The sequence below is a fragment of the Talpa europaea genome (genome assembly GCF_964194135.1).
Source record: "Talpa europaea genome assembly, chromosome: 6".
NCBI lineage: Eukaryota > Metazoa > Chordata > Mammalia > Eulipotyphla > Talpidae > Talpa > Talpa europaea.
In genome coordinates, this window is record NC_140072.1 from 133,478,505 (window position 1) to 133,503,327 (window position 24,823).

Sequence of the window (24,823 nt, forward strand, 5' to 3'; positions counted from 1 at the left end):
CCACTTAGATAACACAGTATTTTATGCACTCTATTAAATCAACTAAGGTGCCAACTGATGTGCAAATACAGAGTAGCTGAGGCAGAGCAGATCCCTCTATCTGCTCAGCTGAGTTGATTGTACTAGGAAAGGGTTTATTTTACTAGCAGACTTCCTTGGAGAAGCTCGAGGAGTTCAGGACCCTGGATATAAAGCTGTGAGTCAGGGACTGGGGGAGAAGGCTGGAAGGGCAGGCAATGGAGGAAACCTACGTGGCCGTCAAAATGCAGCCAAAGTCTGTTCCTGTGCCTGCTTGCTCTTCACTTCCCTCACGCTCCGGTTCTGCCGGGCCCCAGATGAAGTATTTTCTTTGTCTTTTAAATGACTTGAAATCAGTTATATGACATGGTCTTCTTTCTTCTTGGAGATGGGAAGGATTTTAGGTAGGGCCTATGATGTATAAAAAAAAATGCATTTGGATACGCCTTGTTTTCTTAACCACTGCGTGCATTAAATTAATCAGTTTTTAATAATTGACCCCATTGTTCTACTACCTTGTTTATAAATGATTTTTATAGCCTCTATATGAGAATTGTGTAGCATCATAGCCAATAACTAGATCCACATAGAAATAACTGTCTGGGTTTACCTAAGCACTTACCAGCCTCACTGTAGGGTACTTTTTCTGTCTCTGCAGAAAGAACGGAAGGAAAAAATCTGGGACCCTGTTCACAGAGTGGCCCTTGCAGAAGCCTGTAGAAAACAAGAAGAATTTGATGTTGCCAACAATTGCCCTTCTCAAGTTGGTGCTCGTCACTTTCATTTAAACATTATCATAGAACCACATTACCTGAGAGTTCTTAGAGAATTAATAGACTATTTGCTCACGACTTTTACTTGATTTTACTCATTTCTCCTTTATTTACCTGGAAGTCAATTTACACATGTATTTATCAACTTTCAGTGTCTTTATAATGCAGAAGATGCAACACACACACACATCAGCTGCACACGTGTGCACAGTCACGGGTGATGGCAGTGTGGGCAGGGCCTGAGAACAGCTTCCTGTCCTTCCCCTGCCTCACCACTGCCCCCCTACTACCCCCCAGAGGCCACCACTGCCCTGACTTCTGGTACTGCCGGATGATTTTGCTGTAGTTTGCTCACTTCTGCTGCTGTGTACGCCCCATTGTGTGGGGTTCACTGCAGCTTGTCATCCTCAGATCAATATTTGCTTGTTTTCTGTTACTGACTATTCTGTAAAACGCTCTTTTGAGTCTTCTGTGCATGGCCATGGTGGGTCCCGAGGTGCTGGTCCCAGTTCATGTTCTCCCGTTGTCCTGGCATCCTGTCCTTGGGTTTTTTGAATCAGTTTGTAAAATGAAAACAGTGTCTTAATCTATTATGAAATCAGTGCCTTAATCTATTATGAAATTGCAAGAGCTGGTGCAGCTACAGTCAGTGTTTCAGAAACTTTGGTTGCAGAAACATTGGCCTACACAGTATAACATAGCAAGCAAAACCCTCCAAAATGCCACCCAGCAGGGATGGCACAGCAGCACCACGTGCGCCCTCTGACATTCCCTTTTCATGCATGTGCGTGTCTTCTCCTTAATGAAAGTGGAATTTCATTGGTGCTCGTCCCTGGCTGTGTGTTAGCATCATGGCGAACAGCTTTCAAAATTGTCAGTGTTTCTGTTCTAGAGAGAAATGAAATCAAAACCTTGCAGGGAGGCAGGCATTTTTAAAGCTCCCTGGCAACTTTAATTAGCATTTAGGGTCCCGGAACCACTGGCCTGTCTATGTGCAAACACTTTAGCTTTTATTCCCTGTTTGATGGCTATTTGACCTCCAGCCTCTTGTTGGAAACACTGTAGCACAGGGTCTGCCTATCTCTGCTGACCTGATAGAAGGGGGAGCTGGCTTAGCTGTCCATTTGATACTCTATCCAAAAAAAGTCTATGTAATTGTCTTCCCTTAAAGGAGGAGTAAATGTTGAAGAAATAAAAAGAAGGCATAACAAATATTTTGGGGAAATGTCAGCATTTTTATTCACTAGGATTATTGAGGTAGATGTAGCGTAATCTAATGTAATATGGAGTTTAAAAATGTAATTAGGATGAAGCCTACAGAATTCTCATTTTTGTAGCTCAAAATGGTTAAATAGCCACTTCTGTGTACATCATTATGAGTAGAGTATTTAACATCATAAATTATCGAGAGAGAAGGTGATTCGTGGTTTTTGTTAATGTTTTTGGGTTCTTAAGAAGCAAATCTGAAGCAGAAACAGTCCAGATACACAAACCTGAAGGTCGGGAGGTGGCGTGTGTAAGCACAGTGGGTGGCCGGCCCGGTCCCGGCCGGTCCCGTCCCCACCGGCCGCCTGGGGTCCTCCCCGCAGCAGATGGGTGAGTGGCCTAAAGAGGGACTAGAAGTATTTATTTTTTAAATATTAAATATATTGACAACCTGCTTCATGAAATTGAATTATAAGTTGCATAGCTTCAAAAAAATCCTTGCTTATTCCCAAGGTTAAGTGGCTGCTTTGGGGTGACATGGCGTCTTTGATAGTGTTAGCACAACTTTCCAAGAGCACAGAATATACTAATGTTAATGTATTTTCTAATTGCTTAGGCAAATAAACTAATCAAGGAGGAACTTCAAAGTCAAGTGGAGTTGCTAAATTCTTTTGAGAAGAAGTACAGTGACCCCGGGCCCGTGTATGACTGCTTGGTGTGGCACGACGGTGAAACCTGGAGGTAGGCTGGATGTGGCTTAGAGATCTCCGCTTTTAAATGGTTTTATCTGAAGAACATGAAACCCTTAGACCTGCTCAGATACTTGGTTAATGTGACATTAATATCATGAAGCAAACCTAGTGGAGAGCCAAATTGGGCCCAGGGTGGTTTGGACAAACCTCCTCCTGAGCTTTGTGTTTCATTCACGACACCTGACCCTTGTGTGTTTTCAAGAAACTTATTTCATTAACCAGCAGGTCATCACTAACCAGTAATAGCTGGTTGATCATTGGCCTGTGTAGAGAACTTCCCAACTGGGACTGGGCAATTTGGAAAGGAATTGCAGCAAAATGTAGCAGCCCATCTGCAGTAAGCATTTTAAGGGCAAAGAGAGAACGTTGGACAAAGGTTTACGAGTAGAGACAATGGCTGAGGTGACATGAGGCTGTGCGGGGCAGCCTCCCACAGACGTGGGTGCCAAGTCATCTCTGACAATGTTCATGAGAGGGTTTCAAGAGAATGAGAATCCGCGTTCTCTTGGGGACTGAGAATGGCAGTAAAACTTTCTTGTATAGAATGATATTTCAATCCAGATGCTATTAAATGTTATTGCAGCTTTTGTGGGTATTCAGGAATGTTTTGGTGAGTGTCCATGAGGGTGTGCCCGCATCAGGAACAGTTTTTTTTTTTTTAGAAACTTTGCAGAAAACTTAGATAAATCATTGGTGATATTAAAAAGTTTTCATGAGTACCATTCAGTAAATTCTGGTACATGCACCATGTGGTAGTGTGAACCTGTCATTGACAGTGAGGAGCCTTTGGTGAGTTTTATGAGACTGACGCGCTACCTACTGCGCTAACGAGGCACCTCTTTGGTGAGTTTTAACGTGGGCAACTAGGCAAGGTTAAATGTGAAGAAAAGACTAGGTAGAGAACTGAGTGTGTGCAGAAAAGACGCTTCAAAATATACTGCAGGAAAACTAAGGGAATTCTAAACTAGTAGCTGGACTTGGGGAGTAGTTTGTATGAATGGAGAGTTGTCAGTTAGTGTGTTTCCTGTGGGTGCTGAAAGCACTGGGGTTGCTTTATCCTGCGGGAAGAGATGTGGGGTCAGGATGTCCAGTTACCAGTGTGTTTCCAAAAAGGTTTCCTTGGTTTTTAAGTTTTTTGGCAGAGCAAGTGAAATTTCATCATGATTTGCCAACAGCACTTCTAAAACATCTTTGAGAATTTTTGTGTTGGGAATGAAATTTTATCAATCATTAAATAAAATATGAAACCACCAGAGTAACATTCAATAAAATGTTATGATCAGTGAAAAAGACAGCCGACTTGTGCTCTTAGATGCTTCTAGGAGTAGTTTGGCTTTTTTAGCATGTAGGGCTTTAAGATCCCCAGTCACCTGCGGGGGAGAGCGAGGGCTCTCATCCCAGAAATGCCTGCCGTCTCTGAGGGGAGAGGCCGTGTCCTTAACTGCCCTGGTTTGTTTCTACAATGTCCCTCCACCCAGGTTCCAACTAATTGTTAAACTCATGTCTGCCCTTAGCAGGAAACCTAGTAGAACTCTTCTCTCAAGTGTTGGTCAGGACGTATAGTGTCAAACTCAATGACACTCAATTTGGAGTAAAAACTGCTCGAGAGAAACACCTACAGAAGATTACATAAAGCAAAGACCAATAATTGGTTTCTTTTCAGTAGTTTTGTGACTTTGTTATTTCAGGTTTTCTTTGAGATTTGGATGAAACCTGCGGATTTTTCCCCAGGAAATTGGACAAAGAAATGTATGAAAAACAACCTTTTCCTCCCCAATCGGAGATATGTACTCTAGTCCTGTCCACTAACCTTGATTTCATATTCCTTGTCTCTGTACCCTAGCAGTTAAGCCAGCCAGGCCTTCAGAAAGTGTAACCTCATGCCCCATTCACACCTGCCCACCGTGGAGTCGTGTAGTGAGAAAAGCAATAATTTATTATCCTGGTGGTCAAATTGTCGAGTCACTCTTGTTGATGGTGGTGAGAAGTATGTTATATGGCGTGCTGTTTACCGTGAGAATGTTGTTAAAGATACTGATTCATTCATTTGACACATCATCATTTGACAAATAGTGAGAATCTTCCTTGTGCCAGGTAGTCCCTGTAGAAGCTGCTCCATGGACTGTAGGCTCCAGAGCCAGTGTGGGAGCATTGGGACCAGCCTAGGAAACAACAGCACAGGTTGGCTAAGAGAAGGGGCCAGGCGGGGTTGAAGCTAGAGGGGAGAGATCCACAGGCCCATGGAGGGACTCGCCGGTGAGGTGAATAGAGGATTTCAGAGATGATTTCCAGGCTGGGTGCTGGTACCTGCTCCCTGCCAAACTGGAAGGCTTGGCTGTGAACAGTGTACCTGCTATCCTCAGTCCTGTCCCCACTTGATATGCTACTTGTTTTCTCCATGCTTCCTAGATGTTCGGTCTCCTCTGTTTTGCTATATTGTGTGGCTTTTTGAAATACTGTAAATCATTGTAGCCACAGATTTATTGGAACCTACAGAAAAACATAATGTTAAATCATGGTAGTTAGTACAAAAGCATGTGCAGTATTAATGGCGAAGCAGATGCCTCTCTATGCTGGACCTGTGGGCTGCCATGGGCCCTCCAAGCAGCTGCAGTCTCCAGGATTTGCTCAAATATACGTCTTCTGCTTTGGGAAGTGTTCACATAGGTCTAAATAGCTAAAAACATAATAATGACCCTTCAACCATGCACGTTCCATTTATTTAAGATTTACTTGGTTTTAATCAGACTGTCTTCTAAAGTGTTTAGAATATGTATTTCAAAAATTACAGAACTTAGTGTTGGAAGAGCAAACAGGAAAGTGACCATAAACTAAATAGAAAATTCCTTTTGTTAAAAACAAATGTTTGCCTAAGGCTGTGACTATTATGGGTGGCACCAGAGCTTCATGTAGTTTGGGTAGTTCAAGGAGCCTGCACAGCTCTTGGCTCCTGAAGCCAGTTGTACAGATCGTTGTACAGTTGTAACAGGAAGCGAGGAGAGGCTTTGTGTCAGGCCCTGCTGCCCTGGCCACAGCTCAGGGCTGAGCTCTGGCCTGATTTCCTCAGCAGAGTCGATGGGCAGCTTCCTACGGCCCTGGCTACGTGGCACCACTCGGGAACCTGTTCCTGTGCTATCTTGCCTGGTGCTCATGGACACGTCTGTGAAACGGGTGTGAATAGGCAGGAGCTGCCTGCTGTGGGGTCACGGGGTAGTAGAAAAAAGACCTGAAGACAAGATTACGTGATTCTTAGGTAAGAAAAGGGTACATTTGTTATCTGCTCTTAATTCTTGATTTGCAGAGCCTGCATTGACTCAAATGAAGACGGGGACTTGAGTAAATCTACTGTACTGAGGAACTACAAGGAGGCCCAAGAATATGGTTCTTTCGGCACAGCGGAGATGTTGAATTACTCCGTGAACATCTATGACGACGGGAACCTGCTCTCCATTGTGACCAGTGGAGGTATGCTGCCAGCTTCACCAGTGAGAGAGAAACTTACAGCGTGGGAAGATAATGCTTTCCTGCAGCGAAAAGCAACCTTGTAGATAACTTAATCGAGCTCTTCCCACTAAAGAACTCACTCTGGAATGATGGTATTTACTCACGGGCAAGGTGTTGTTTTTGAAAATCCTAACCGTATAAGACCCATTCCAGGAGCACGAGCCTGGTCCAACCTCAGAAACTCCCTTGTCATAACTCATAGGTTATGAATAGTAATTTCACCTCAAATATTATCCCTGGAGAAAGCCACCCACAGTGCCGAGTGTTAGGTGTGAGGGTCCTCACCACAGCATGCTGTGCAGTCTCAGAAAAGTTGGAAACTAAATACTCAACAAAAAGAAAAGATTTTTTTTGATGTTTTAATCAGAATGGAATATTACACAGCAATCAAGGTGAGTAAATGTACACATACTGTGTTCATGAATCTCAAATACATAAGTTCTTAAACTTTTGATATACACACACACAGACACACACGGACCACACAGAGCTGTCACCACAGTGTAGACAATGAGCACATTCTCCACCCACCACAAGTTTGCTTACCTTTGTGATCCAGCCCTGTCTCCACCTGCATCTTCAGGTAGCAACTGAACTGCTTTTGTCCCTCTAGAGTACTCTGGATATTCTGGAATTTTATACAAGTGGAATAAAAACAAGTGTTGGATCGCTTTCTTAGTACTCTGAATTCCAGTGTTGTGAAATTCGTATTTTTGTCGTCAGTAGCCTGTTTCTTCTTGAGGAGTGAGATGGCATCCCGGGTTCACCATGGCTCATTTATCTAGTCATCGGTTGGTGGGTGTTTGGGTTGTTCCAGGATTTGTGTATAATGCTTCGTGTGGAAATGTGTTTTTATTTAACTTGGGCGGATATCTAGGAGAACGGCTTGGACCTGGTAGGTAAATATTTAACTCATTAAGCAGCTTCCAAGCTGCTCTCCACAGTGGCTGCACCATTTATGCTCCATCAGCAGGTGGTGGTGTCTGCAGGTGCAGACAGCCCGCAGACCTGTACGTGGTGTTGACAGGTGTTTTGTTGGAAAAGAAAAAAGCGCTACAGTTACATGTACTGCAAATACCCTCACCTCTGTGACTGGCATGTTCACTCTCATTGAATGGGGTAGTGAGTGTCGTTCAGAGTCTTGTCTGTGTGTGAATAGGCTAAGAAACAAGGTAACACTGCGCTGTTAGATAGTAAGATGAATATGTTTTCATTCAGTTATTTTTAGCACGACCCACACGGTGCCAGTTGAGTTGATGGTTAAAGTTTGGACCGTGTGAGAACACTTTGTCACGCCCCCCCCCCCTTTTGCCTCTAGGAGCGCACGGGACACACGTGGCCAGTATAGCTGCGGGACATTTTCCAGACGAACCTGAGCGCAATGGGGTTGCTCCTGGCGCTCAGATTCTGTCCATCAAGATTGGTGACACCCGACTGAGCACAATGGAGACGGGCACCGGCCTCATCAGAGCCGTGAGTGTGTGGGCTTGGCTGGTGAGAGTGATGGCTGCAGACCCTGGGCGGTCATGGGCAGGTCGAGGGCTCTCGGTTCACCGAGAATGTATTCGCCTGTACTTGGTGGACGAGGCCTACTTTCAAGAAGCACAAATGCTTACTTCGTTTATTAAAAATCATTAAGATAGTTTTTCAGTGTGACCTTTATTATGAAGGTTTTCAGTATAGCCTTCCTGAAAATGTACTCATTTCTAGTAAATCCCTTAGCAAACTATTTTGAGAAACTTTAAAAAAAAAGTCTCTTAGCCAGCCTGCTCCATCAGCCTGAGATTTTAGCTAATATTCTGCCTGTCGTTGTAAGCATAATTGTGTTTTACCGGAACTTCACTGATGTTAGAGTCAGGAAGAGCCGTTCTGTGCCTCTTCATCCCTCCCTCCCCCCACACCAGCGTGTCCGCCTGTGCCTTGGACGTGACCCGCAGCGCAGTTGCTTAAGAATATGATTGGTGAAGAAACTGTGGGGTCCCATGCCTTTATGTTAGTGGCTAATCTGTTTCTAGAAGCTTCTGCCTAAACGAGACTCTTAATCTTTTGAATAGATGATAGAAGTTATAAATCATAAGTGTGATCTTGTCAACTACAGTTATGGAGAAGCAACTCATTGGCCAAATTCTGGGTGAGTGTTCCGTGACACTTGTTAGCCTTAGCGCCTTGCTGGTGAAGAGTGTGGTGAGTCTGTCACAACGGGGGTGAATGTCACAGCTGAAAAGGAGTCGCCGCTGTGGTTGGATGGGGAGATGCCTCTCCCGGCCTCTGGCCACAGGGCCATGGTCAGGTTGTTGTCCTCACTGCCCCAGCCAGGCAGAGCCCAGGTCTGCCTGTCACTGTGACCCCTTGTCCAGAGCAGCCTCACGCTCCTTGCGGACCAACTCTAGACTTGCCGAGACCCTGCCCCCCCTTACTGATACTGCACCTCATCTGCCAAACTCTCAGGCCCACTGACCTTAGTTTGTCACTCCCTCAGCCTTGTCTTCCACACCCTGTCTGGCCTGTCATTCCCGGGGAAGCAGTTCACCCCTCTGTTGTCTGGGAAACCTGTAGTGCCTGTCCCTTGTCCCCTCAGCCGAGGTCCACACCCACAGAAAAAAGAAAGGTCTGCGGAGGGGACTCTTTCCTTCCTCAGTGATCTCTCCTCCTCTGTCTGGGGGGATTCCTCACCAGGGTGGTCTGGTCTCCACCTGTCTCCTTGACGGAGCTGCTGGCTTGAAGGCTTAGCCAGAGCGCCCCTCTGTCCCACGCCCTTCAGCTCACCCGGCACTGGCTGTAGTTGGGCGTATTCACGGCCCCGTCTCTGGGTCCGCCCTGTCCCCCCCCCACTTCCAAACACACCCTCTGTGCATCTGTGTCTTTGGCCAAGTCCAGTGGCTGGACCTGAGCGCATGCTTCCCTGCCTCGCCTTTTTTATGCCCTACTAAGAGCCACTTGAAATGACTGTGTAGAGTATTCCCTGTGGACCACGCCCACCCCACCCCCAGGCTGCTCAGAGGCCTCTCTAGGTCCTGAAGCTCTTCAGTGAAGTTCTGTCAGAATGGACATTTGACTGACCAGACCCTCTAGTTTGCTGTTAACAAGTCATTTCCTCACGTTCTCAGCCTTCTCGTGAGACCCCTTTCCCGCCTTGGGCGTGCCCGGCCGCCTCTGCCCTCTGCTCTTTTTCTCCAGTCTTCTGCTTACGTTTTTCTTTCTCTCCCCCCGATACTCGTCCTGTCACAGCCATCCCCTCACGCCCTTCCCTGTGCGCTTCCAGCTTTGGACTGTCTGTTGGCTCTTGACTTTTTTTCCCCGCTCCATTTCTTCCCTCGTGATCTGGCTTCATCGTCTTTAAAACATGAGCACATTTTTCTTGGCTGTCAAGCGCTCACCAGGTTCCTTATATGACGTAGGAAAAGGAAGTGAGATCTTTTAGAGCCCAGTCACTGCCCCGTCCTGATAACATTTCAGTATTTCCTTTCAGTCCTTTTCTAGTTTGTCTCCCCCCTTATTTCAGTTTTGTGGCTAGAGTTTTCCCCACATCTCACCACAGCTCCTCTGCTAGCAATAAACCCAGCAGGGTGCCCGCTAGATGCCGGTCTCGCCCCCCAGGGGCAGAAGTGCCAGCCTCGGTGTTGTCGGCGCTCGGGGCCTTGGTGGGCACGCGCCCCTGACGCTGTGTCCGGGGGCTGCTGCACGCCTTGCCACTGATGCCCGACTTGCGTTCTCATGCCTAGAAGCTAAACTGATGAGAGTGTTTTACACGAATCATATTTGAAAATATTTTCATATTGTAATATTTCTTGAAAAGTAGGACAGCTCTGTATGTCTAACGGTATTCTCTCCCTCTCAGGAGGATCTGCGAAGTCATTAGTGAAGCGGTGTGGAAACATAATATAATTTATGTGTCCAGCGCGGGGAACAACGGCCCATGCCTCTCTACGGTTGGTTGTCCGGGCGGAACGACGTCAAGCGTAATAGGTTAGTTTCCTGTTGTCTGTCTGTCGCTAAACAAATAGACGTGTTTAACCACAAGCCAACAGACATGCTCAGGTAGTCCAGCACCGGTGGTGTGTACGTGCTGTAGCCGAGACACACGCTCGGTGACTCTTTCCTGCACCCTCAGGAAGCTAAGGTCTAGGCGGCAGCCCCTGGTCCGGAGCGTGCTCTGAGGTGAAGTGGCGTGAGTGGTCTCGGGGAAGCACAGATCCAGTGCTTGGAGTCCGATGTGCAGTGACTTCTGAGGGGGGGATGAGGTGGGGCTTTGGGGAGACATGAGAGTGAGGATTTCAGTCGGTAGAAAGGAGGTGAGATCTCGGCTCAGTGAAGATGCATGTAAAACTAGAACCCCTGGGGGAAAAAAAAAACTGGACCCCATGTTTTGTGTCCACTTGTTCATGAGGCCGTCCACCCACAGGTGTTGGTGCGTACGTTTCTCCCGACATGATGGTCGCTGAGTATTCCCTGAGAGAGAAGTTACCCGCCAATCAGTACACGTGGTCGTCTAGAGGGCCCAGGTAGGTTGAGAGTATTATGAACATTTGGTTCAATTTAATGCGCTAGGGAAGGGTCATAGAGATTAGATCATTTTACCAGTTCTTTCCATTAGTTGTTAGTTTTTACCTTTTCAGCATTTTCATTTTTTGTTTTTGTTTTTGTTTTTTTTTTTTTTGCTTAAGAGACATTTATTATAATCTTTATAGTTACTGATTCTGTCATTTTTTTAAATGGCAGTAACACTGGTTTACATCATCCTTTGTGTTCTGGAGGTACAGACTGCTCCCTTTCATAAGGCACCCACCACCAAAACACCCGGAGTTCCTCAAAAGTCAGCTGTGCTCCCTCCCCACTCGGGTCTGCCCTCCCCTCTCCTGAGTTTGTTAGCTTGGTTTTATCTGACCCTTTGTTTGGCTTTTCTATATTTCAAGTGACACTATCCAGCGTCTGTCTTCTTATTTTGTTTAGCATAATCACCTCCATCTATGTTGCAACAAATGGCAAAAGTTTATCTTTTTTCATAGCTCTGTGATAGTACATTGTGTGTGGGGGGTGGGGAGGGGTGTACACACACATACATACGCACATATATACCGCATCTTCCTGATCTCGTCTGTGTTTGGGCACTTACGGTGTTTCCATAGCTTGGCTGTTGGGAATAGTGCTGCAGCTGACAGGGGAGTGCATGTTTCCCTTCAAAGTAATGTGTGTGTGTTCTTCAGGTGGGTCATCGCGGAGTGGGATTGCTGTGCTGTACATACGTTAGACCCATTTTTTAACCTTCTGAGAAACTTCCATACTGTTTTCCTTAGAGGCCGGACCCGTCTCCATCCCCATCAGTGGAGTGCAGGAGTTCCTTTTTCTCTACATCCTCACCAGCACCTGTTGTCTCTGGTCTTTATGATATGGGCCAGTCTTCCATGTGTAAGGAGCCTTGTGGTCTTGCTTTGTATTTCCCTGACAATAAGTGATGAGGAACATGTTTTCATGTGCCTGCTGGCCATCTGTATGTTGTATTTGGAAAGCTGTTGTGTCCATTTTTTGATTGGGTGTTTTTTTGTTGTTGTTGAGTTATATAGAGTTGAGTTGTCAGTTGAGTCTTTTTGTGTGGAGTTTATTTTTTTTTTAATGATTTATCTATGCATACAAGAACTGGGGTACAGGCCAGAGATGGGAGGGTGAGAGGATTCACCAGAGACAGAGTGGGGAACAGAACAGGCAGAATGACTGAAATCCACTGCTGAGGGGAGCAGCAGGTGAGGCAGGAGCCATCTGCCGTGCCATCTGGGCAGCTCTCTGGCCGGGGATCAAACCCGTGCTGCAGTGGCTATGGACAGCCCCATAGGTCGTGTCTCAACCCTTGCACGGTAAGGTGTGCGGGTATTACCTCCATTCAGTAGGGTGTCTTCTTTAGTAACAGTTTCTTTTGCTGTGCAGAAGCTTCTGAGATTGATGTACCCCAATGTTTCTGTTCTCTGCCTCCTTGCTGCTGGAGATGAACCCACAGATACATCACTGAAGCCAGTGTTGTGGGGTGTTTTGCCTGTTTTCTTCTATGTATTTATGGTTCCAATTCTTACCCCTTTTGAGTTGATTTTTGTGTGTGGTTTGAGATAGTGTTCTGGTTTAATTTTTGCATGAAACTGTCCCAGTTTTCCCAGGACCACTTATTAAAGAGGCTTTCCTTTATCCATGTTACATTCTTGCCTCCTTTTCATAGATTAACTGTCCACAGAGGTCTGGGTTTATTTCTGGAGTTGCAATTCTATTACAGTGTCTATGTGTCTCTCTTATTTTTTTTTTTTTTCCCCAGTACCATGCTGGTGTGCCTATTATAGCTTTCTGGAATAGATTGACGCCTGGAAGTGTTATGCTACTATTCTTCCTCTTTTTGTCAGGATTGCTTTGGCTGTTTGCAGTCTTTTGTGATTCCATATGCATTTCAGTAATGTTTGCTCTATGCTAGTGAAGAATGCCGCTGAAACTTTGATAAGGATTCCACTGAACCTGTATATTGCTTTGGGTAGGAGGGCCATTTTGACAATATTAATCCCTCCAGTCCATGAGCAGGGAGTATCCTTTCATTTCTTTTGTTTTCTTCTATTTCTTTTAAGAATATCTCAGAGTTTTCTTTGTATAGGTCCTTCTCCTCTTTTGTTGAGTGCACTCCTAGCTATTTGTGTGTGTTTGTATGTAACAGTAGATGGGTTCATTTTCTTACTTTGTTATTGTTCTACCTCATTGTTTGCATATAGGAAAGCAACTGATTTTTGTGTACTGATATTGTAGCCTTCTACTTTACTGAAATGATACATTGTTTCAGTTAGTTTTTTAGCAGAGTCTTTAGGGTTCTCTGTGTCTATTATTTATACATATTTCTGTTGGCCATGCTGTATTAGGCTTCAGACAAAGGGTAAAACTTCTGCTTGTCATTCAGAGAGTCTGAGCAGAGGCAGTCATTTATTTTCCTTCTATGTAAATATACCTGCCATCTTTCACCTTCCCAACATAAGCCCAGGTTCATACACATGTGCGCACACACACACACATACGTGCACACGCTCACACGGACATTGTTCACTGACAAGGAAGAGAATCGCTGCACAAAGGGGAAATGTTGACTCCAGTGACAGCACATGGCCCTGGTCCTGCCCTGAAATGTATCTGACCAGTGGCCTTTTCATAACTCCCCATGGGCGTCTGGTTTTCGCCATCATAAGCAAACTTTCATGGCTTTGCATCCAGCGCTGATGGGGCCCTTGGAGTGAGTATCAGTGCCCCCGGAGGAGCCATTGCTTCTGTCCCAAACTGGACGTTGAGAGGGACTCAGCTCATGAACGGGACATCCATGTCTTCTCCCAATGCGTGTGGAGGCATCGCCCTAGTACTTTCAGGTAAGGACGCTGCTTAGCACGCTCCACGGCTAACTGACTTCCACTTGTAACTTTCCAGTAAAGAGATGGTAAATTTTGACTGTTCCACATGTACCTCAATCACTTTTGTATTGCTTTTCTTAATGAAATAAAAGTGGCATTGTAAAATGGATTTTAAATGTATCGTTTTAGAGTTCACCTTAGCCTTGGTTCTAAAGGCTATGATTTATTGCTAGTTAGGTTAAATGGCAAGTATCTGGACAGTTAAACTGTTGACTGTTCCCTGGCACCACCCTGGGAAATTTTAATCTATCTCAGTGCCTGGATCTGGTCTCAAAAGGTTTTGTTCCAATTGGTCTGTGGTGAGGCCTCAGCATCTGTTTTGCCATTTTGTTTTTAAGATCTTTTGGTGTCTGTAACATGCAGTGGGGTTGAAAACCTCTGCCAGCCACCCTACCGACTGACAGCAGTGTTATAAACAAGATGTCACCTGCGCGCCATTCGCATCGGCCTCATACCCTCGCACCAGCTCTGCGCAGCTTGTGTGGCGCCTTTGCGTAGTGGCACACGGTGACTTTTGTTGAGTGAGGTCTCTGGGTAATGTTACCAGTTTGAGCCAGGTGGTTTAGTTCTGTTTAAAAAACAACAAATGTTGAAAAAAAATCAGTGCTGAAACATAAGACATAAGAAGGTCGGAGATTGTGCCTGTGGTCTGTACTGGAGAGGATAACAGGGTTTCAGATTGCAAGTTCTCTTAACACTACCCTTTATATTTTTTTTTTGGATCTTAGGTCTGAAAGCAAATAATGTTAACTACACGGTTCATTCAGTCAGAAGAGCTCTGGAAAACACTGCAGTGAAGGCTGACAATATAGAAGTATTTGCCCAAGGGCATGGTATCATTCAGGTATTGCTGTTTGTTTGAAAAATAGCATGTAAATCATTGAGATAAGACCTTGGCTATTGCTAAGTGAGATTTCCTTTTACATAAGGAGAGTCGGGTATGACCAGAGTAATTTCTGGATTGTAAGCAAAGAGGGTAGGAAAACAAATTTATAGTTCAGACAACTATATCTTATCTTGTTGCACTAAGATAGGGAAATATATATAAATGTAGGACATGAAGTGGGTAGAAATTCAGCGCAGGGGCAGAGGATAAAAGCTGGTCAGACCTCTGCAGGTGTTCCTGACTGTGGTCACATGGGACTATAGTATGAAGAGAGTGGAGTGGAAAGTGATTGCATTGGTTAGACTGGTATTTTCTGCCTAAAAAGGTAGAATTGCCATCTTTATTGGAGTTACTAAGTCGTTTAGAAAGGTGAACGTAGAAACTAACTTTTTGCTCATATTTTGCTCCAACTAAAACCAGATGGATAATTTACAACTAAATATTTTCATGCCCCAACCTTACTATTTGTATTCTTTTAATTAGGTTGATAAAGCATATGACTACCTCGTTCAGAATACATCATTTGCTAATAAATTAGGTTTCACTGTTACTGTTGGAAATAATCGTGGCATCTACCTCCGAGATCCTGTTCAGGTGGCTGCCCCTTCAGATCATGGTGTTGGCATTGAACCTGTATTTCCAGAAAATACCGGTAAGTAAGAAGCAGATGCTAAGCTGAAGCGCTTGGCTCCCATGTATGGTTTTATAGAATAGTGTTCTACAGGGAAAACGCAAGTTGGCCATGTTATTTTAAGCCTTACGGATTTGGGGGAGAGGGAAGGGTCCCTGGGATCCCAATGTGGCCACTCAGTTGGCATCTGACTGGCAGGAAAAATGCAAGAACGGGCCTTAGTGACCTGGAGCTGTATTCCGTGTTCTGTGTGGATAATAAAGCTTCAAATTCCTTTTCTTCCCCACTTTCACCACTTGGGCGTAAGACAAAGTTCTCATTGGGGAGTGGGAAGTAGATGCGGCTGGGAGAACCTCAGCTCGGGGTGTGCACAGGGTTCATGGCCGTATCCGGGAGCCTCCGTTTCAGTCAGACGCTGGTATCTGCATGGGCGTCCCGGGGAGTGTGCTCTGTTGCGTGAGTGTGGAGTGGGTCTCGGTGGCTACTAGTGGGCAGGGTCCGTGACTCTCTCTAAGTCATGTTTTGGAAGGCCACACCTTGTGGGCCTTAAGCTGCCCACGCTCATTTTATAAGTTTTCTTGATAGAAGATAAAATGCTGTTAAAGGGGAAGACATGGGAGAAATACTAATTGTGACATTTTGGTCTTCTTGTTGCCAGAAAACTCTGAAAAAATATCCCTTCAGCTTCATTTAGCTTTAACTTCAAATTCATCTTGGGTTCAGTGCCCCAGCCATTTGGAACTCATGAATCAGTGTAGACACATCAATATACGTGTGGATCCCAGAGGCCTAAGAGAAGGATTGCATTACACAGAGGTATTGGGGACCTTTATTTTCACTTCCTTCGCTCTTTGCCGGGTTAAACTGCTGCGCGTGGCAGCTCTTGCCCATAAGTGTCAGTCAGGCAAGCGTTGTCCTGCGTGCACTTGTTCAGGTTATTTGCCATGAATTACATGACCCAGCATCAGAAAACTGATGTCAACTTGTGCTTCGGGTTTTTAAATTCAAGTATTAGATTGATTTGTTCTGTGAGTAGGTTACCTTTTGACTTTTTTTTCCTGTCAAGCTTGTTGACTGATACTGAGATACAACTTTCTTTTCAAGGTGTGTGGCTACGATATAGCATGCCCTAACGCCGGCCCTCTGTTCAGAGTTCCAATCACCGCAGTTATAGCAGCAAAGTAAGTAACAAGTCCCTAACAGCTTACTCTTACATGGAATTTTTTTAATGGCTATTTGGGAAATAATGTGAACTTTTAAAGGATAAATAAGCAGAACCAGAAACCAGAATTCAGTTGTGTTCCTTGCTCCAAGTTCAAGGTGGTGCATAGTCCGTTGTGTTCGTCTTTGGCACTGAGAGGATCACTGATGTCGTCTGTCTCTGCCTGCCCCTCCAAGGGAGTGGCTTCCCACCCCACAGGGAAGCCTCCTAACTACTGCCCCCACTCTGCGGGCATCTTAGCCTCCATCTTGCCCATCCCTCGGCAATGTTTGACTGTAATATTTGCCCCCTCTGCCGCCACATTGCCCCCTTGTCTTTCGGGAATACTGTTGTCTCCTTCTGCTTTTTCTTTAGTTTTTTTCTTTTTGTTTTTCTCGTTCCTTCGGCTTTTTCTTGATTCTTCCCCTTCCATGTTGTCTTCTGCCCTGGAACCAAGGAACTCAAACGCATTAGTATCACTCCTATTTCAAATACATTGGTGGTACACCCAAGGGTCAAGATCATGTCCTTAAAATGGTAATCAGTGACCCTTCAAACCCAGAGTTTGCTCTCTTTATGGGCACCAAATCAGCATTCCACCAGGACCGTGATTCCCAAGGACCGGCGTGCGTGCTCTGGTGACTCTCCTCTGGTTCCCTCTCTTAATGAGTAGGCATGTTCCTGGTCTTCCTTCTTGCTGCTTCATGGTGCTTTTTACACATCCGTGGCACAAACTTTAGCTGACATGGTGTGTTATTTGCTTCACCCCATTTTGACTGTGAGCCTACAGGAGACACAGGGGCTATCTCATGCATTCCTAAATGGAGCCCACTGCATAGTACATGCAGCTCAGGTGGCTCAGTAGGTGACAGGCAGGATTGTTGTACAGTTAGTTCCTAGTAACTGCGCCTCCTTATAGTAGATGCTCATTGAATGTCTGTCATGCTGGCTCGAATTTGTCCGCAGCAGCTCATCAGACATTTCAGGTCTCCCCAGTTGGTGGTGACACATTTCACCTTCGTGTCTCTCTGGTTTCTGCCAACAGTGTTATGGAAGCATTTTTCTTCTTTACTGTGCCATTATGGTATGGGAGCACTGGGGAGCTACAGAGGAGTGACTTAACCAGTCCCAGAGCTACCCAGCAGTGCCCCCGACCTTCAGCGCTGATGTTTTGGACTTTGTGGGTCCTGGCGATTATAGAATCCTATGAGTTTTGTGTAATTCCTTTAACAAAAACCATAAAAGAGGTTTTGTTTTTTTTTTTTTTAAGAGTGTGTGTCTTACAGACACATTATAAAGTAGACAGTGAGCAGGAAAACCATTTATAGTGGGCTATCCAGAGTTTATTGCTGCTAACATTGCAAAAAATAAGAAAAATCACACTCTGTTTAATGAACTGTTAAAATCTAATGTGCACGTGAGCTGATAAAGCTTTTTTGAAATGAGAGTACCATATCTAATCACTTCTTTCTATTATTTTTCAGAGTAAATGAATCATCCCATTACGATCTAGCTTTTACAGACGTTCATTTTAAACCTGGTCAAATTCGAAGGCATTTTATTGAGGTTCCTGAGGGTGCAACGTGGGCTGGTGAGTAAAAGTAAAGTCAGTCTGACCCCTGATCTTTAGGAACATGGTCTCTCAGCTGGGATCATGACGCTTGGAGCTCATGGGTCTGTAGTGCACACTTCACTCATGACTGCACCCCCAGTATCTGTACCCATACTTGCTGTTAAGTTCCTGGCTTTTTAAACATCTAGTACTGTTTTTGCATTCGCACATCATCTCGGCTCTCTTGAGCTGTTTTAGTATTCAGGGTGTTGACTTAGTTTAGGATCATGCCTTACCAGTCAGCAGCAGAACCAGGGCTGTGTGGTCCAACAGCTCTAGGCCACTCTTGGCATGGGCCCCTGGGGTGTCTGACGGTGGGCTGTCATTAGCTGCATGTGGGGGTGATTAATACTGAAGCTGAAGCCATTGAAAAGTAAATGTTGGTCAGTGTAATGTCCCATGTGAGGCCTGTTTAGTTGGCTATGGGAACTAAACATAGTTTATACGTCTGATATAGGTGTGTGCGCCTCAGCGGCCGACTGTCAGAAGCGTGTAGGACTTAAATAACCAAGAGGGGGAGGCTGGGCGGCGTTGTTGATGAGGTTGAATGTATAGATCCTGTGAGAATTCAGCCATGATGACAAATAGAGGTTTCCAAAATAAAGTCCTCTTTCAGGAGAGAGGATCTAACAAGGTAGCTGAGGAAGGTATTTTGTGTTTGCCTGCGGGCTGCTGGCTGTCTGGTGGTGTTATCTGCAGAGTGGCTGTTCATTGTAACACTGATGGACTTTCATCCTGTAGCTAAACCTCCACACTCTTTCGGTTTATTTTCTGTCGGCTCTTTGTATTTTAGGAAATACGTTTCCTTTGAATGTATCATTTTATCCTTGCTATACGCCCTAGCAAGTAGGCATTATTAAGCCATTTTGTGGGCATTTTCCATCTTACTTCTCTGAACCCTTGCTTCTTCTTACTTTTAGAAGTTACAGTGTGTTCCTGTTCTTCCGAGGTGGCGGCCAAGTTTGTTCTTCATGCAGTGCAGCTTGTGAAGCAGAGAGCCTACCGAAGTCACGAGTTCTATAAGTTTTGTTCCCTTCCAGAAAAAGGCACACTGATGGAAGCTTTTCCTGTCTTGGTACGTTTTAATTTATAGTTTGAAATGCTAAAACAGTTTGTTTTTGCTCTGAGCTAGGACTAAGTATTTGAACTTGAGTGTATAGTTTGTATTTGCTGCCTGTATTCCTGTTAATGCCAAAGTGGGCAGGGGGTAGCTGGGGCACTTGAGACCAGGTCACCATGAAATACGGGCCTCTTTAATTCTCATGTGACTCAGCCTAAGTGTGGGTCAGCTAGATCCTGATGCCTTCTAACTGGACCCCGACTGAGGTGGTTTCCTTAACACACAGTAGGTGATTTCCTTATTCAGGACTTCCCTACATGTCGCTCAGATTGATTTTTTCGTTAATACCTGTTGTTAAAATCCATGAGGTTAATTTGCTTCAACAGTGAAGTGGCTGCTGCTTCCTGCCTGGGTGGCAGGAGGGCGGCCCTGAGCTCCTGCTGAGCAGAGCTCCCTCCACAGAAGGAACTGCCTCAATACTCCCCGCAGGCCACAGTTCTGACTTGTTCCCTGCATTGTCTGTGTCCACATCGTGCGACTCATCTTAAACTCTGATGTACCAGTTATCAGAAAACTTCCCTCAAGACTGAGTGCTGAGGGCAGTGTGTGGCAGTAACAGGCAGAATGACCTCAGTGGACATGGTCTCGTTTTGCTTTGGCTCCCGGGCAGCTCTGAGCCCGCGACTGTGGCGTGCCTGGCAAAGCCCCCTGCTCCCACGCTCCTCCTCCTCTCAGCTACCTTTCCTCAGCTCCTGAGTTTCTTCCAGATTGATTTTTTTTTTCATTATCTTATGGCTCTGCTTTCAAGTGCTGCCTCAGGCCTCTCAGGGCCAGCAGTGTAGGGTGACGCGGGCGTGCGCCTTGGAACGCCCGCCCTTGGCTGTGCCACTGTGCCTTGCCCGACGCCAAGCATACTGATAAAAATTCTATCTATAAAAATACTAAGTGCAAAAGTATAGAATTGCTTTGGAATGCCTAGTATTTATACTCTGTAACTTGAAAGAAAATGAAAGGGTTTGCACATTTATTTTTCTCTGCAGGGTGGAAAGGCCATTGAGTTTTGCATTGCTCGCTGGTGGGCGAGTCTGAGTGACGTCAATATCGATTATACCATTTCCTTCCATGGGATAGTGTGCACTGCCCCTCAGTTAAACATTGTAAGTCCCAGCTTTTCATCATTTTTACTGTCAATTATCTGTGTTACTAGAAAATATCATCACTGGTTCATTTAAAGATTAATGGAAATTACCTGTAGTTTTGGAAATAGTAATGCCTTTGTTTATGGGTGCTTATAGACTGCATGAGACATTTATTTTGGGTTCGAAGTATTGTTTAAAAATACAGTTCATTTTCAATAAAGTCTGAGAAACTGATTTGGTAAATATCCCCTTGTAGCATGCATCAGAAGGAATCAACCGTTTTGATGTTCAGTCATCCTTGAAATATGAAGATCTGGCTCCCTGCATAACCCTGAAGAGCTGGGTTCAAACCCTACGGTATCACTCGCTGTTTTAGGGTTGCAGATGGGGTGAAGCTGGGGGGGATCTCTGACCTTCTGGGAAGAGTCATTTTTTCACAGCCATCTGAATGCTGGAGGGGAAAAGTCAGTTTATGGCTTTGCAGGGTAGGAACCCCGCAGGTCTCTACGAGGCAGCCCCAGCAGCTTCTGGCCTAAGAGGCCATGTGTGAATGAGGCTGTCAGTGTGGCACTGGCAGTTTGGGCAGGAGGGTGCACATGGAGACCTGTCCTTGACGCTGTCAGCAAGCCTCTCGGTGTTGGCGCCTGGTTATGTCAAGAATTATTTAATGGCACTTGGAAACGTTTTTGTCATGAAAGGGTTACCTTTGCAATACTGCAGAATTTCAGCTGTGTGTGTTGCTATGATTGAGTCAATAAAGAACAAGAGTTACTGAGGACAGTGGAATATACTGGAAGGAATATGTTCAGGAAGGCTTCTTTATTACTTTGTAATATGTTACAGATTTTGTTAATTATAGTTTAATTTGTTTCATTAATTGACTTCTTGAATCAAACGGTTGTGCAATTGTCTAATTACAGCCCACTGAGTGCAAAAACAAAACCTTTAGGCTCGAGGGATGTTTTGCCAAATAACCGTCAACTTTACGAGATGATCCTGACCTATAACTTTCATCAAGTGAGTGTTTATACGATAAAGGACAGCCTCGCAATGAGCTTTCAAGTTTTATGAATCATAAAATCAAAATGGAAGGATATTATGAAATGAAAGAGAGTCTAATGATTAACATTGGTTAATTTGGAATTGTTCTTTGGGAAATTATGATCTGTAATAATCTAAGGTACCATTCAGATCTGAAGTCACAAATTATACTGTAGTGGTGATAGGCCTTTGAACCTTAGTTTTGTAATGTTTACCTGTTCAGTGATACCTGTCCAATATTACCTGCCCAGTGGTGAGGTGTCTCCTCAGGGCAGATACCTTCTTACCATGCTAATGCACCTGATTGCTTGTTGTGAAGCTGATGTCAAAATAGTCTAACATCAGGAAAAAACCCAAATTGAATGAATGCTAAAGACGGTTAAACCTGTAAGATCATAATTTCAGTAGAACTTTATGAATAATATGAATTTGCTCATGATGTTAGGGGATGATTGATTTCAGTGAGTTCTCAAATTTGGATTTTATAAAGTAATTAGAGATTCTGAAGACTATGTATCACTTTATTAATGAATTCAAATAGCCTGTTGGTTTGTCTGTAAAGGAGAAGTAACTTTCATTAGTGTCAAATAGTGGCTGTTCTGCATTTTTGGTTACTGCAGGAAATTATTCTTAAGACTGAAATGTAAAAGTCTCATCAATAAAATTGCAAATCTACATTAGAAATCACGTAAACCATGTCAAGTAACCCTTCTTATTTTTTTATAGCCCAAGAGTGGGGAAGTAACTCCAAGCTGCCCACTACTTTGTGAATTATTATATGAATCAGAATTTGACAGCCAACTCTGGATTATATTTGACCAGAACAAAAGACAGATGGGCTCGGGGGACGCCTACCCACACCAGGTACAAACGGCAGGGATTTTAGAATCAACAGAAGCTGCTTCCTGAACGAGCGAGTCAGTGATTTCTTGTCAGGATGATGCTCGCACCACTGGGCGCTCGGTTTTGTGTTGTGACATTGTGTCCCCTGTGACACTCTTCAGTCTTGTGGTCCAGCTGGGTCAAATTTGGGGTAGAGGAGACCAGGGACACTCATAGGCATTGGCCAGAAGAGCTCTCAGTGTTCATTATTTCCCCCTCTCCTGCTCCCCCGGGTGAAAGTGAATCATCTGAGGCACCTGGGAGTGACCCCGGGTCTGACGTGGGGCGAGTGCAGCGCTGGCGTGTCCACACCATCCTGGTCCGTGCTGATGTGCTCCTGGTGGCCGTGCGCTGGGCACTTGCAGTGTGCCCTGCCCTTGGCTGAGCTTTGTCCTGAGGAGAAAAGCCTCCCGGTCTCTGAACGTGTAGAAATTTATTCCCAATTGAACTGTTGTGACAAAGAAATAAGATGTTTCCTGTCACCATTGCTAAATTTATGCTAAATAATGAGCATTTATGCAGATAGTTTTCTTTTTACCATTCGAGGAGTGATTTCCTGGTTTTCTAAAGCAAGCCCTGTCCCCTCTCACTGCAGACCGGCTTATCGCAGGGCATTACTTTGGTTGACATTAAAATCGCCAAAGAAAGTGCAGGTGCCAGTGCAGACCTGCTGTCCTGTGCTGGACGAACTGGAGCATCGCCCATCTGTGCTCCCTGATCCCGGTGCTCCCTTTTCCCCTGCCTATGACGAAGGGGAGTGGCGTAGGCGCTGATATGAAGCTGCCCCTTTCGGGTCTGCACACACGTGTATTTCTGTCTTCGATCTTATACAGCACCTCAGCTTTGCTGACTCTCAGTGGTGATTTGTACTCATCTCTGAGTGCCCACAAAATCGAAAATCATTGCTTTGTCAGTCTTGGCCAGACACCGATTAGGCTGAGATTGTGACAGTAGAGCCAGTTGTCGAGGAAGAATGAGGGCTTGGGTCAGCCCTGCTTCAGGTACTGGTCCTTTACTCTGTGTGAGCAGGGACAATTGCAGGATGTCCCTGGCTCGTCCTTGCTCACCCGTGCAGCTGTGTGTGTGTGTGTGCGTGTGCGTGTGCGTGTGTGTGTGTGTGTGTGTGAGAGAGAGAGAGAGAGAGAGAGAGAGAGAGAATGTGTATATACAGGTGCTGGGCCTCATAGGCCTCTGTGATTCCTCCCCACTTACTGTGATTTCAGTTATCCTTATCCTTACTGTGATTTCAGTTTATTTGGTTGAACTTTAATTTTTACCAAATGTTGTTTTTCTTTTTTAGTATTCTTTGAAATTGGAGAAAGGAGATTATACAATTCGACTGCAGATTCGTCACGAGCAAATCAATGATTTGGAACGTCTCAAAGATCTTCCGTTTATCGTTTCTCATAGGTTGTCTAATACCTTGAGCTTAGATATCCATGAGAATCATAGCCTCGCACTTCTAGGGAAAAAGAAATCCAGCAGCTTGACGCTACCGCCCAAGTACAACCAGCCTTTCTTTGTTACCTCCTTACCTGACGACAAGTAAGTGCTGACGATGACGCGGCCCAGCTCAGGGCCTGCATAGGGCCGTGGGCTCTTCCTCTTCATGGCTTCAGGCTGAAGCTGTGGTGTATTGTCCTTGACCATTTTGACTTGGGCTATTTCTCCCTTTGGATTTTAAAAACTTAGCAGTGGGAATCATTTCAGAATGAGATTCTTTCCATGTTTTCCCCCCTAATTGTCTTTGTGAAACTTTCTCTTGTTTTTTTTTTTCCTCTTTTGCATCTTCTCATTAGAATCCCTAAAGGGGCAGGGCCCGGATGCTACCTTGCAGGATCCTTAACCTTGTCAAAGACCGAACTTGGGAAGAAAGCTGTAAGTATTTGCTGTTTTTTTTTTTTTTTAACACTGAAACTACATAGTCCAAAGTTTCCATTTCTTGAAAGATGTGAATGAATTCCACGTTTCAGAATGAGTAAAAATGAAGACCATCCTGGGGTGGGGGGGAGTGTTAATGGTTCTTTTCCCAAGTTCCTGGTAATATCTGGTTTTACTTAAAAGTATTTAATATATTTAGTATTCACTTTCCCAAGACTAAGTATTCAGGCCCTTCCCCACCCTGCACCGCTAGTATACTTGCACTTCCCATGAAACATGCAGATCCAAATCACACTTGGCTTTCGTAAATGAAGTGTTTAAAATTAGAGCATTTTATGGAATTATAACTGACGTAATAACTGATACAATATTATGGGCATAGGAATAAGTCCGATCCTCTTGGCTTAATTATTTCTAACGTTCAGTCAAGACGATTTTTTCTAATGAAACTATTTTTCATGCTTGGCCAAAGACCTTTGATTGGAATTTTGCACACTTATATAGTTAATTATTAGTTATTTCAACTCAGTGCCACTAAAAAGCAGTCATTCTTATAGTTTTGCATTTCTCTTTAACATTCATTTTTAGAAATATGTGAGTGAGTGTTCCACCTTATGCTGGGAACTGTAACTGAAGTTATGAAACGAGCAGGTCTCACATCTGAACAAGTACATTCACTTTCCGTGTATTGACGCTCCGGTCATTTATTTGTTGTAGAAGCACAGCATGGGAATTTTGTATTTATAAAGTGCTGATTTTCCCTTGTACTTCTTGAGTTTCTTTTCAGTCTCTACTATTTACACATGGGGTCTCTCTGTG

At 44.7% G+C, this 24,823-nt stretch overlaps 1 protein-coding gene across 2 annotated transcripts in view; it reads left to right on the plus strand.

Annotated features, from left to right (window-relative positions):
• TPP2 (tripeptidyl peptidase 2) overlaps window positions 1-24,823 on the plus strand; it is a gene marked incomplete at both ends in the record, with an annotated part of 48,541 nt that overhangs the window by 10,117 nt on the left and 13,601 nt on the right. For both annotated transcript variants that reach the window (XM_084234362.1, XM_084234361.1), the window contains 20 exons: window positions 677-781; window positions 2,614-2,738; window positions 6,051-6,214; window positions 7,572-7,726; window positions 8,308-8,384; window positions 10,092-10,219; window positions 10,656-10,755; window positions 13,481-13,629; window positions 14,400-14,515; window positions 15,041-15,209; window positions 15,847-16,004; window positions 16,293-16,369; window positions 17,874-17,980; window positions 18,922-19,076; window positions 20,102-20,218; window positions 20,457-20,557; window positions 21,121-21,217; window positions 21,968-22,105; window positions 23,424-23,668; window positions 23,923-24,001. In XM_084234362.1, the coding sequence (XP_084090488.1) occupies window positions 677-781; window positions 2,614-2,738; window positions 6,051-6,214; window positions 7,572-7,726; window positions 8,308-8,384; window positions 10,092-10,219; window positions 10,656-10,755; window positions 13,481-13,629; window positions 14,400-14,515; window positions 15,041-15,209; window positions 15,847-16,004; window positions 16,293-16,369; window positions 17,874-17,980; window positions 18,922-19,076; window positions 20,102-20,218; window positions 20,457-20,557; window positions 21,121-21,217; window positions 21,968-22,105; window positions 23,424-23,668; window positions 23,923-24,001 (2,562 nt within the window). The remainder of the gene's footprint in view (window positions 1-676; window positions 782-2,613; window positions 2,739-6,050; window positions 6,215-7,571; window positions 7,727-8,307; window positions 8,385-10,091; window positions 10,220-10,655; window positions 10,756-13,480; window positions 13,630-14,399; window positions 14,516-15,040; window positions 15,210-15,846; window positions 16,005-16,292; window positions 16,370-17,873; window positions 17,981-18,921; window positions 19,077-20,101; window positions 20,219-20,456; window positions 20,558-21,120; window positions 21,218-21,967; window positions 22,106-23,423; window positions 23,669-23,922; window positions 24,002-24,823) is intronic.